This window comes from Trichechus manatus, unplaced genomic scaffold, assembly GCF_000243295.1.
Source record: "Trichechus manatus latirostris isolate Lorelei unplaced genomic scaffold, TriManLat1.0 scaffold00204, whole genome shotgun sequence".
In the NCBI taxonomy this organism is placed as follows: domain Eukaryota; kingdom Metazoa; phylum Chordata; class Mammalia; order Sirenia; family Trichechidae; genus Trichechus; species Trichechus manatus.
The window spans coordinates 2,332,881-2,346,923 of record NW_004444140.1 but is presented as its reverse complement, the minus strand read 5'-3'; the positions used below and the strand labels follow the sequence as shown (position 1 = coordinate 2,346,923).

The 14,043-nt window shown below is 39.1% G+C and overlaps 1 protein-coding gene across 5 annotated transcripts in view; it reads right to left on the bottom strand.

The window, feature by feature from the left end:
* Positions 1-1,134: 1,134 nt before the first annotated feature.
* VAV3 (vav guanine nucleotide exchange factor 3) overlaps positions 1,135-14,043 on the bottom strand; it is a 444,185-nt gene continuing 431,276 nt past the window's right edge. For 4 of the 5 annotated variants that reach the window (XM_023742207.1, XM_023742206.1, XM_023742205.1 and 1 more), the window contains 2 exons: positions 4,052-4,203; positions 1,958-3,367 (listed from right to left, as the gene is read on the bottom strand). In XM_023742207.1, coding sequence (XP_023597975.1) covers positions 3,326-3,367; positions 4,052-4,203 — 194 coding nt within the window. In that variant the 3' untranslated portion in view covers positions 1,958-3,325. Of the gene's footprint in view, positions 3,368-4,051; positions 4,204-14,043 lie in introns of all 5 variants that reach the window. The other variant, XM_004388054.2, reaches the window with a different exon arrangement.

Here is a 14,043-nt window from a genome sequence, read left to right as displayed (position 1 = left end):
ATCTCTCCGAGACCCTCCACCACCGTGGACAACGTGCGCACCTGCTCGGCACAAGGAGAACTTGCCTCTGAGTCTCCCTGGTTCTGCATTTACTTATATTCTACGGCAAGAGTTGAATCAAAATAGAAAAAAAGTTCAATCTCTGACAGCAATCACTCTAGGCAATTATCTGTTCAGGGGTTTTCTTTCAGGGGGCAGAGTTAGGGGAATGTTTCCAAATTCTGGGTTAATCTTCAATTGTTTAAACCACTATGTAGTACCAAATGGTTTCTTCTCGGAAACCCTGGTGGTGTAGTGGTTAAGACTATGGCTGCTAATCAAAAGATTGGCAGTTTGAATCCACCAGGTTCTCCTTGGAAACCATACGGAGCAGTTCTACTCTGTCCTATAGGGTCACTGTGAGTCGGAATCGACTCGATGGCAATGGGTTTGGGTTTTTTTGGTTTGGGTTTCTTCTTGGCTATACAATCTTAGAAACATAACTAATCTCTCTCACCTAAGATGCTGTAGTGCATACAATGTGGCAGTATAGGGGAGTGGTTAAGGATGTGGGCTCTGAAGCCAGACTGCCTGGGTCTGAACCCCAGCTCTGACACTAGCTGTGTGACCTTGGGCAGTTACAACCTCTCTGGGCCTCCATTTTGTCTGAAAAATGGAGGTAACATGGGGCTCTACCTCCTGGGGTTCTTGGAAGTTTATGCACATAAAGCATTTGGAACAGTGGGTGACATGCAGTACCAAACCAAAAAACGAGGTGCTGTTGAGTTGCTTCCAACTCCTGGTGACCCCATGTGTTGCAGAGTAGAACTATATTCCATGGGGTTTTTAAGGCTATGACCTTTTGGAAGCAGACTGCCAGGCCTTTTTTCTGACATGCCTCTGAGTGGGTTCGAACCATCAACCTTTAGGTTAGTAGTCAAATGCTTAACCGTTTGTGCTACCCTGACACATAGTAGGCATGTCAATACCTGTTATTTGCAGCTACGTACTCTATAGTTCTCTGCTCATAACTTATGCAGTAGGTCTAAGCTAAACCTGATCAAAATCGAGACTCCTGCTCCCATGTTTATTATGAGTTCAGTATATGTGAGTTATGCAATCATTCAATAGAAAGATTCTCCAACTCTCTAGAAATAAATTTAATGCAAGTCATCACTATTTTACTGACATATTTACAAAATATTACAAAGTGAAATACCACTATAATTCACCATATTACACAAGGGCTGCATACAGGCAAGACAAAGTATATGGAAAAACATTTACTTCTGTCTTTGGTATTAGAAATCTACATAAATTTGCAGCATTTAAAGTTTTCAATACAAAGTATTAAACATAGACAAAGAGATGTAATTGGTAATGTCAGGAAAAGGGGCTCTAATATCCTCTGCTAGGAAATCCCCAGGTCCATGAAATGCAGCAGGAAGACCAAACACCATTTTTAAGGGTGGGAGTCTATTTGCTAAATAAACAACTCAAGCTACAATACTGTACACAGGAGTGTTTCAATTTGTGTGAAGCTGTTTTCTCCAACAACATTTGCTGACAGTAACAGACAGAACATTCCCTAGATAGAGTCGCAGATAAAACTTTATAAGAAAGAATGCACTCTAAGAGCACGCCTCCAGAGTAGAACTTCACTGTACAGAACATTTTATAAAAACACATTCTAGTGATCATTTACACATATACAAAAACTTAACTGGTTTTAGCAAATAATCGTTTTTCTAAAACACAATCACAGTTTACATAATTCTGAGGTAAACATCCTGAATTTATCCTAGATGAGAAGTCCTAGCCCGCGAAGGTGTCTGTCATGGGATGTGTCCACGCAACATCAAGTTCTGACATCAAAGTGGGTTGGGGAGCAGGCAGGCCACATACACCTCACTTCAGAAATGATCCAAAATGTTGGAACTGAATGTTCTTAGCCTGGTCTATTACACTAATGCTTCCAATTTTTTTTTTTTTTTTTTTTTTTTACACAAGAAACACTCTCTGAATCTTGTCAGAACATGACTTTCGCTTTGGAGAAAATATTTAATCAGCAAAGGGCCAAGTTAATGTCTTTACTTGACTGCCCTGACTGGGGACTCTGGGCATCCCAGGAAGAACCTATTCAGATTCCTCACATAAAACAGTGAAGGTTTGGTAAAATAAATGCACTGTGAAATGCATCTTTCCACTATTTAATACACCCCCAGAGAGGGCGTGCAGATGGGAAGACACTCAGAGAGAAGCTGGAAGCCCATAGCGAACAAGAGCTGAAAAGCCTGGTGACCCTCTCTGTCCCAGAAATGCTTAATTGACATAACTGTGCTTTCTTTAAACAATCTTCAACAAAGTTGTTTATGTGACCTTAGATACTCCAGGAAAATGTGGAAATCAGCAAATCTGCTTAGGTCTTCTTTGCAGGGAGAGAAGAGCATGTGTTAGCAGATATTGCTGCTATAAAATGACTTACTACAAATGAGAGCCCTTGACCCTTTTCTGTAAACAATGCCACCTTACTCAGGGTACTTGCAACTACCCATAATATACCAGGCCAAGATTATTTCAGTAAGTGAAGTATAACATTTCCAAAATCACCCTACAAAATCATGAAAGTTTTGAGGATTTAATATGAAGATTATTTTATGTGCTTTTTTCTTTTTAAAAAAAAGTTTGCAAATATAATCAGGAAATCAAACGAATCACCAAAACCCCTGTGGCATACATCACTTATGAAGCAAACCTCAGTATTTGCCTCTTTTACTTTACCAGGAGGAACATCTGGGGGTGAAAGTGCTTGCCAGGCAATGAGTCACCTGGCTGGACAGTTTAAGAGAATTAATGCTGGGCCTTTCCAGTAAGCTGCCCAAATGGCAAAGCTCTGATTTTCTTCTTGCTGGGAAAAGCAAAATTAAGTCTGGTTCTTTCTACTATTGAAAATCCTGGTGAATGGGACGTGGAAAGAAAGTAAATATGCAGTAAACATTTACTAATGGCTGACATTCCTGGTGTCTGACCGGATGCAGGAAGAGAAACATGAACCAATGCGTTTGCATCAGGGCTCTCTGGGAAGAACAGCTTTTGGCTTTGCCCTGGTCCCTGACAACGACAGACTGGCAGGCTGTTTCCTGCATGGCTGTAGGCAAGCCATTAATCTGTCAGTACCAGCATCTTTAGAAATCCCAGCATTAAGACTTAGGAGGGGGAAAGGGGGGATGTTGAACAGCCAGAAATGCAGCTTTTTAAACACTTCAGTTAATTCATAGTGCTGTGCAGACTTCTGTTTATCCCTTCTCTGAAATTCCTGGTGCAGACTGCAAAGCTGAAATGGAATTTATTCATCCTCTTCCACATACGTGGATGGAAACCAGCCCACCTACAAAAGAAAAGCAACCAACATAGCAACATTACTTTGCATCTGGCACTTCAAAGCATTCTACAAACAGCGCATTTTGTTTTCATAACACTCCAATTAAGCAGGATTTTTATGCCCGTTGTAGGTGAAGAAGATTGGTATAACCATTCTTAGAAGCCCGATAGAGTGAGTGATAGAAATGCAAGAATAAAACAAGCTTAAACAGCGTTCTAATCTGCTGGCACACAAATAAATATGTAAATTAATTGTAAGACGGGGATCTACTACATAATGATTTCTATTTCTGCTACAGAAAGGGATGTAAAGACAGAGGTATTATGCCCCATTCTTTCCAATTTAGATCACCAGCTCTTATAGATATTTTAACTAGACATAAAGTTTATGCTCAAGGCTTAGGGACTAAAAATACTGAAATGCTTCTGGTAACACTGCACCCTTTCCCAATAGGAAGACATCAACTTGTCCATGGGGAACTTTATTTATGCTACAGTGTCCATTCAACACATATTTAATGAGTGCCTATTATCGGCAAGGTACAGCACAAGTGTCTGGAAGCCAGGGGCTGTAAGCTGTAGGGTGAAGCTGCAAAGGCACTACAGGGGCTTCTCACCAGCACCACACTGGGTGCCTGACCACCTACCCCCTTCATCCAGGCACACAGCTTCACTGACAGAGACAACTCACCCTGCCATTGACTTCTCCTCGCCACCAGCCATTTGCACTCATCTTTGTGTAAATCTTCACCACATCGCCTTTCAGCAAAGACAATTCCCGCATGTCCCTTGCACAGAAGTCATACCGGGCAATGGCGATGCCCAGCACTTTGGGGCTCAACACTGTAAAGAAATGGTGGAGTCAGAGTTAATTTGTAGGTGGTTAACAACCATAGAACCTAATCAGATGAATGTCATTGATGCTATCAGAATGCACAGCCGTGATTCCATTACAGACTAGTGATTATGACAGGGGAGATTGAAAGCGGCAGAGTTGCTGTTTCAATTCAATCAGGTATAGTCAAGCTCATTTCACAAAGTTTAAAGAGCCAGTGTTCTGTTTTCACATTCTTCATAAGAACTTCAGAATAGAGACTGGTTTTTGTAAGAAGCAGGTCAATATCTAACTTACTATCTAAGGAGACAGAATCTGAAAGAACTTTAGCACAAAGTTCCTATTGATGGCACAGTAATCAATCTATAACTAGAACCTCTAAGATCCAATCTTTACATTTTTATCTAATGTAAATCTCAAAGTAACTTCTTCAACTAATATTCAAAACAATTTCTTTTTTTCCTCAAAAAGTCTCCTGTCAAGTCGATGTCATCATTTCTAGTTAAATGGAACATTCCCCCCTCCCCCAGGCATTTTGGTTATAACTCTTTGGGGATAAAGTCGGTTATTGATTTATATGTAATTTCATTTATGTGAAGAAGCCTGAATCAGGTTTTCCAGAAAGAACACATAAACACCATCCATAGATCTTCCTTCTCTCAAACGGATGCTGCCTTAAAGAAAACCCTCCTTACTGAAGTAGCTAATAAAAAACAAGATGTCAGGGTGTTTGCCTCCTATATTCAGAGCTATTTGGTGGTGGCAGCGGGTGGGGAGGTAGGAAAGGCACTAACTCACTCCCTGCCCCGGCCTGTCCTGTTGCTGTTCTGCAAGGAAAACTCTGATCAAGCTGTATGTCTTTGTTCGTCTCTAGCGCTTCCTAACACATTTTGTATTAACTTCTCTACCTGTTGCTCTTTGGGGTTATAAAGTGTTTTCAATTACATGTTCAGTGATTCTGAGAATCACTCAGCCGAGATTGGTAGAGGAAGTGAAGTGTAAGAAAAATAGACAAACGGGAAACACCACACACCTGCATTTCCAACAGCCCCTGGTGCCCCCTCCCCGCCTCTGGCAGCAGCAGCTGTGACTCGTGTTACCCTGGAGGAGCCCACCCACTTGGAGACAGGGCTCTCCAGCTATTTTTCATGGCTTTGCAATGACAGGACTTTTTTAGCCCCCAGGTGTTGATCATAAGATAAATGAATGGCAAAGCTGCAGATTGCAGAACTATAAAGGGCGTAAAAATCAGTCATTTTATTTGACTGTACAGGACACAAATGACTTTAGTAGTTTTCTTACTGAAAACTGTCCCATTACTGGGGCACTACTCTTAGAGTTGGTGTACATAAGAACACCCCTGTGATGGAAAAACCCAATCATCAACTTAACTGTGGACTTTGCACAGGTCTCTTAACTCCTCTAGGCTACATTTTCCTCATCTATAAAATGAAAGCTTTGAACTAGATGACTTCTAAAGTCCTTCTAGTTCTAAATTCCATGATTCCATTGGGACCCATGTACTAATTTTTGAAAATCTATAAGAAAACATACTTTACCTAGCCATAATGTACTCCTCTAAATGTCATATAAGTAGCCATTAAACTCTGTGGCTAATGACAGAAATTAAGACCAAAATGCCCGTGCACCAATTGAAGAGCTATAGAGTTGACGGGCACCCATTATTCTTTCCAAGCAATATCTACTGAATTTCACTCTTCTATTCTGAGACAAAGTTGGGATTTTGGTTCTATTTATTTACTTAATGAATATGCATAAGCACTAGCTTTTCTCAACTAATATTTCTCATTCTGAAGAAAACTAATGATTTTGGAGAGTGCTTCAACCCTCTTTCTTTATACTTCTAATACCTCTTCAGTCTCTCCTCAAAACAGCTAAAATACATTAACACGAGCACACACAAAACCAGAAGTGAAATGTCATGACAAACAATGACTTTATGACAGAGAAGAAGAAAGTACATGGTGGTAATGAACCTCTAGGGACTGTTTGTGGGGAGATGTATCTATATGAGAAGCCATACATAGAAGTCAAAATATTTTATTTGCAAACAGAAGCAAGTTGAAAAGACTTATAAAAGCAGTAAAACAGTACCTGACCAGAAAGGAGTGGAAGAAGGGGGAACAAAGCTGTAGTCTGGAGGAGTTACAAAAGAAAACCCACAGAACAAAGAAGGGGCTTAGAGAAAGAAAGAAAAAGAGAGAAGCAAAAGAGCATTTAGGTATTGGCAATAAATATCTTAATACAGCTATTTTGTTTGTTTTGTAATCATAAGGAAATTGTCACATCAAAGTTAGAGTCTCAAGCTTCAGTTTCATCCACTTTCCTCCTATCACCATTTCTAAATGAAGAACAAATACATATTTCTACATTTTGGTTGACATTAATTCTAGATGTTGCCATTTTTAAACCTCACCCATCCAAAGATGGCCTTTTTTTTTCCTTCTATTTTTAAAAATCTTTATTGAGGAATAATTCACATAAAATGCAATTCACCAATTTTCAGTGGACACTATGATCCTCCCCCCCACCCCCCACTTTCCTCTCCCACCATTCTGTGGCAACCATCAATCTTCTTTTGTCTCCATGGATTTACCTACTCCAGATATTTCATACAGGTGGGATTATACAATATTTGTCCTTTTGTGTCTGGCTTATTTCACCTAACATAATGTTTTCAAGGTTTATCCTTATGGTAGTATGGATCAGAACTTCATTTTTCTTTATAGCTGAGTAACACTCCATTGTACTTATATACCACAATTTGTTTATCCATTCATATGTTGAAGGGCACTTGGATTGTTTCTACTTTTAGCTATTATGAATAATGGTGCAATGATTTTTACATGTGTTTTTTTTTTGAGTCACTACTTTCAATTCTTTAGTCTTTTTGTTGTTGACTTTTAAAAGTTCTTTATAAATTCTGGATATTAAACCCTTATCTGATACATGGTTTCCAAATATTTCCTCCCATTATGTAGGTTGTCTTAGCCTTCTCCTCTTGATGTGGTACACAATTCCTGCTTTGTTACATGAGTGGAAATACTTAATGTATTTACTCCTGGAAATACTTAATGTGAAGTATGCATCATACTAAAACTGGTGCAAAGAAGAGTCTGTAGGATGGGGTCAATGAAACACGCAGGGCCCACCCAAAATTAATGAAAATCACTCACAGATTTCATCAAGAACCACTCCACTCTCAACCAAGAATGCACACGGCAATTTTTTTTTCCCAATAGGACAAAAATACAGTTAGAAATAAAATGTAAACCACTCTGAATCTTATTATATCTGGAAAATGTAAATTTATCCTCCAAATTATAGGGATGTACAGAAAATTTATATGCATTTGGATGCTCAAAAACATTTTACTTTTAATAAGAGCTAACATTTATCAAATGGTTTGAAGTGTTCAATAACGTGCTTAATGCTTTATATTCAGTATTTCATTTAATCATCACAACTCTAAGAGGAAGGTACTAATATTATTTCCTTTTTACATAGAGAAACACCTAGACTCAAATCCAGCCCATCTGACTCCAGAGTCCATGCTCTTAACTTCTGCACTACTCTGCAACCGCCACTATGCCTCAGGTATCACAGGAGATTGTTATATAACTCCACCCACTGATATCATGGAGCCCTTGTAACTGAAAAGAAAGGTATGGTTATAAATTTTCTCCCAATACTTATTTTCCCCTTCTTCTGTGTAATAGATTATTTAGTGGGCTATGTTTGTCCAGAAGGATATTACATTTTCAACCTCCCTTGCAGGTTGGTGTAGCTAGTATGACTAAATTCTGGCCAATGGGATATAAGCAAAAACATATCATCAGGCAGCTTCTGGACCTTTCCCTTAAAAGACAGCTGGCACATGCCCTTTGCATTTCCTTTTGAATCTTTATTCTATTCTGCTACCTGGCGTGTGAAATCCACCATTTGGGGCATGAGCAGGAAGGCCTCATCTTAAGGATCATAGAGTGTGAGCTTGAAGGAACCTAGGTCACTGACTTATTCACTGCAAATATCTTTTTTCAACAACATAAATGGCAACTATACATGTGGACTTCACCAGATGAAATACACAGAAATCAAATCAACTATATCTGTGGAAAGAAATGATGGAAAAGCTTAATATCATCAGTAAGAACAAAGCCAGGGGGCAACTTCAGAACAGACCATCAACTGCTCACATGCAAGTTCAGGCTGAAGCTAAAGAAAATTAAAACAAGTCCATGAGAGTCAAAGTGTGACCTTGAGTCTAACCCATCTGAATTTACAGATCATCTCAAGAATAGATTTGATGCACTGAACACTAATGACCCAAGACCAGACAAGTTGTGGGATGACATCAAGGACATCATACATGAAGAAAGCAAAAGGTCATTAAAAAGACAGGAAAGAAAGAAAAGACCAAAACAGATGTCAGTAGAGACTGAAATTTGCCCTTGAATGTAGAGTAGCTAAAGCAAACGGAAGAAATGATCACATAAAAGAGCTGAACAGAACATTTCAAAGGGTGGCTTGAGAAGACAAAGTACAGTACTATAATGACATGTGCAAAGATCTGGAGTTAGAATACCAAAAGGGAAAAACATACTCAGCATTTCCAAAGTTGAAAGAACTGGGAAAAAAAAAAAAAAAAAAAAATTCAAGCCTGGAGGTGCAATTCTGAAGGATTCTATAGGCAAAATATTGAATGATGCAGGAAACATCAAAAGATGAAAGGAATACACAGAGTCACTGTACAAAAAGAACTGATCGACGTTCAACCATTTCAGAAGGCAGCATCTAATCAAGAACTGATGGTACTTAAGGAAGACGTCTAAGCTGCACTGAAGGCACTGGTGAAAAACAAGGCCAGGAATTGACAGAATACCAATTGAGATGTTTCAACAAATGGATGCAACACTGGAAACACTCATCTATGCCAAGAAATCTGGAAGGCAGCTACCTGTCAACCAACTGGAAGAGATCAATATTTGTGCCCATTCCAAAGAAAGGTGATACAACAGAATGTGGAAATTATTGAACAATATCTTTAATATCGCACGCAAGTAAAATTTTACTGAAGATAATTAAAAAATGGACGCATCAGTACATTGACAGCGAACTGCCAGAAATTGAAGCTGGATTCAGAAGAAGACGTGGATCCAGGGATACCACTGCTGATGTAAGATGGATCCTGGCTGAAAGCAGAGAACACCAGAAAGATGTTTACCTGTGTTTTACTGACTATGCAAAGGCATTCGACTATGTGGATCATAACAAATTATGGATAACACTGCGAAGAACAGGAATTCCAGAACACTTAATTGTGCTCATGAGGAACCTGTACATAGATGAAGAGGCAGTCATTCAAACAGAACAAGGGGACACTGCGTGTTTTAAAACAGAAAAAGTGTGTGTCAGGATGGTATCCTTTCACCATACTCATTCAATCTGTATGATGTGCAAATAATCTGAGAAGTTGGGCTATATGAAGAAGAAAGAAGTGTCAGGACTGGAGGAAGACTCATTAACAACCTGTGATATGCAGATGACATAACCTTGCTGGAAGCAAAGAGGACTTGAAGCACTTACTGATGAAGATCAAAGACTACAGCCTTCAGTATGGATCACACCTCAACATAAAGAAAACAAAAATCCTCACAACTGGACCAATAGGCAACGTCATGATAAATAAAGAAAATACTGAAGTTGTCAAGGATTTCATTTTACTTGGATCCACGATCAACAACCATGGAAGCAGCAGTCAAGAAATCAAACTACATATTGCACTGAGCAAATCTGCTGCAAAAGACCTCTCTGTTAAGTGTTAAAAAGCAAAGATGCCACCTTGGGGACTAAGGTGTGCCTGACCTAAGCCAAGGTATTTTCAATCACCTCATATGCATGTGAAAGCTAGACAGTGAATAAAGAAGACCAAAGAAGGATTGATGTCTTTGAATTATGGTGTTGGTGAAGAATATTGAATATACCATGGAATTCCAGAAGAATGAACAAATCTGTCTTAGAATAAGTACAGTCAGAATGCTCCTTAGAATCAAGGACAGTGAGACTTCGTCTCACATACTTTAGACATGTTAACAGGAGCGATGAGTCCCTGGACAAGGACATCATGCTGGGCAGAGGGTCAGTGAAAAAGAGGAGGACCCTCAAGGAGAAGGACTGACACAGTGGCTGCAACAATAGGCTCAAATATAGCCAACGATTATGAGAATGGAGCAGGACCAGGCAGTGCTTTTTCTGTTGTACATAGGGTCGCTATGAGTTGGGACAAACTCAAGGCCACCTAACAACAACAGCAGGTCACTGAGGATTTTATGGCACAGAGATGCCCCTAGTCCAGCCTCCAACCCTGGACGGATTACTTCCACGTTTTTGGGTGAAAAATAAATGTCAATTCTGTTTAATTCAATCATTTTGGAGTTTCTGTCACTTGCAACTGAACCTAATCTTAACTGATACAAAAAGTTTTCTATACCCAAGGGTGAGGTAAAAGGGAGCTAAGCAATTTGGGAATAAATTCAAACAGTCTTCCAATATTCTGCCTCTTTTCAGGTCTCTTCTTGATTTGAGAACCATAGACATCTTCCAAAGTTAACAAGCTTGTCAGGAAGAGGTTCTAGGGATACCTAAGAGTAGCAGCAGTTTATTAAGGGAATTCCCAGACACCACTCAAGTAGACTGGCTAGGGGAGGTTAGCTGTTCATGCAACCACGGACCTTGGAACCCTCATATACACATTGGTGTCCATTTATGACATATTTTTCTCATGAACAGCCTCATATGTTCACTTTTAACCTACCATGAAACATATTCTTGCTGATAATCAAAGTTCTTTCTCATCCCATTGCAATGTTCTACAGTAAATTTTTGTTTTTGAAATATGGTGGCACATGCCATTACAACCATTTTTATGCTCTTCCCAATTCATCTGCTGGCATGCAATATAACTGGTACATTTTCATTTCCTTCGGATCACAATATATCCACTAGGAGAGAGGGGAGAGGATGCCATCTCTAATGTAATGAATTAATGACACATACCTCACTTATTATTGGCAGAAAATCTGGTGCCAAGATTCCTAGCTCATGTCTGTGAGAACTTAAACTGGAAGCTCCCATTCTATACACTACTTCTTGCTGCTATTAGAATTTTCTCCTTGAACTGCTTTCTAAGCATCCATCCTTGATTCTCTCTCAGGGATTACTTTATCCATAAAGTAATAAGACTATACTTTCCCTGAATTTCTAATGAAGGTGTAATTTAAGTCCAAATTTTGAAATATAACAAAAGATAAGTTTGCTCTAGAGGGAAGAAGTGAGAAATCTATGAAAATATAGTTAAATGCAATTTAAATAATCTCAGCAATACGTAGATATATTAGATCAGATAACCTGTCTTGGATGCTAAAATAGCTAATATTTCTGAAGTAATATGGGTAAGGCCTCACCAAAATACTTGGATGTCTGTTTTTAAATATGTAGAATCAGTGTGTTATTTCCCTCTCTTATCTAATCTTAAAAGCCTTACAATCATTTGCAGTAATGTCCAAGTAGTTAGTATTAGAATCTTTTAAAACCTTATTTTAAATATTATCCACTCTGGTTAAGTCTTGGCCCCTCTGCTAGCTTCACTCGAAACTCATTTTCTTCCGCAAAGAATGGAATGGATTCTTGAATATGCCTGGGCCCCTCACCTAAATTCTGGCCTATGACTTTAAGTGTCTTCAGGGCACTGCCATGAGGTGCAGAGATTATCTCTGATTTAACTTGTCTAAAACCAAATTCATCATCTTCCTCCCTGTAATCTAGTTCACCATCCCACATTTTTGTTTTTTTCAATGACTCCACTTTTATCTGTAAATTCAGTATACCCTTGGCTGTTCCTATTTATTCTCTGAGTGCCTTCTTCCTCTGAAATATGAAGTTATCCCTTCACTGAATTCTCAGCTCCACCATCTCAACCCAGGTATTTATATCATTTCTAAACTAAGACAACTGTCTTTCAATTTGTCATCTTGCTTCCATCTCTCTTCCTTTCCATTTCATTCTAAATACTGCCTCCCGGCTAATCACCCTACAATTAGATTTCATCATTCCATTTCCTATGTTATGAAATCCATTCTCTTTACTTGAAATCCAGGCCACTTTATAACCTGGTCTTATCAGGCCTTTCTAACCAATCCCACATGGATTCTCTTCATCCAGACCAGCTTCTTACTACACCCTGAGGTTTTCAGCAACATTTCCAACTCGAAACTTCTGCTCATTCTGGAATGTTGCTCTTTCACCTTGTCTCTGCTAACTGCAACCTCCCTATCTCCAAGGTCCAGCTCAGGCCCCTTTCATGAGCCTTCCCTGACCAATCAACAGTCAGTGTTCCCTGACCAGACAACACTTATCCCCTTCTCCATCTTTTCAAAGGCTTCGGTTGGGCACTTACATCATGGTACTTCCTGGCTCTGCTGTTTAATTACTGCATCTGCTCCCATGTTGTAGCTCCAGTTAGATGTTGACTGGATGTTGGAGGGCAAGGGGCAGCTCTTGCACTGCTTTTGCCTCTCACACAGGATCAGGCCCAGTGCAAGCAATGGCAGTTGCTGAATAGACAAGGGTCTCAGCTGGGTATTTAATTCTGCAAACTCCTATGTCTCCTCCCGATTTGTTTAGCTCATCTTTTGCTCACTTAGAAGTCAATAAGACTTCCAAGAAAGGCTGGCTCAACACAAAGGAAAGAATGTGAAATATATCTCAGGTTTTATTCCCAAGGCTTCTAGATAGCCATACTCTATCAGTGATATTCCTACAATAACTATAATTTTTTCTGAGATGCTGAACAGCTATTAAATACTGGATGTCTTATGGTATTAACCATACTATATCCTTGAGGAATCTACTTAGGAGAAAAAGGTTAATCAGTTTCCCCTGCCACCTAGTGTATAGCTCTCAGGCAAAGATTTTGAGGACTGCTAGGGATGCTTTCTACATTTCTAGACATTGTAGCATGACTTATTGTTGCCCTTCTTCCTATAGGTCGATTTTCACTGCCTTCAGGTACTTGATTTTCTTAAGCTGGCAAAACAGCATTTGAATACTTGGCACCTATGCAGACAACTGTATAAGATAACATGTTTCTCTAGGAAAGTACGGATTTAAATGTAGATGTTAAGTAATACTACATTATTTGATTAAAAAACAGAATGGTTTAACCCATTAAATATATTTCTATTCATACTGAGAATATATCCATCTACTCCTATACACATATACAGATAGATGGTTTCTTCATCAAACTCCTCCTACCATACCAACACACGCCTAATATAAGAATTATTGGTAAGCATGTACCCTGGCAATAGCATTAGAAACAGCCCAGTAACAGTGACACTGAAATGGAAATGCTGAGATTATTATATTCTTGCCCCTTCACAGCTCACATTATAGATCATCTGCCTGCTAGTTTATCACATTATTTTGGAAGCTTCTTGAGAGAAAGAACTCTTTTATTCGTGTTTCTTTCCACTCAGACAATATTAAGTCAATGTTGAAACCTTTTTCACTGAAGTAATCATTTGCAAACTGCATGCTGTAAGTAAGGGCCTAACTTGCCACCTTCTTCAAACATTTTCCACTCCATACTAGCACAGCCAAGGGGGAACCTTGCTCAGAGAGGCCATCATATTCTGGGAGGTCTCTCTGGTTATTCTTCACGTGAATGACACTTAGCACTCAACTGGACTAACCTTTACGAAAGATTAGCAAATGAGTGGAATGTAATTTAGTGACTTAAAAAGTTTCTCATTAGAAACTATTAA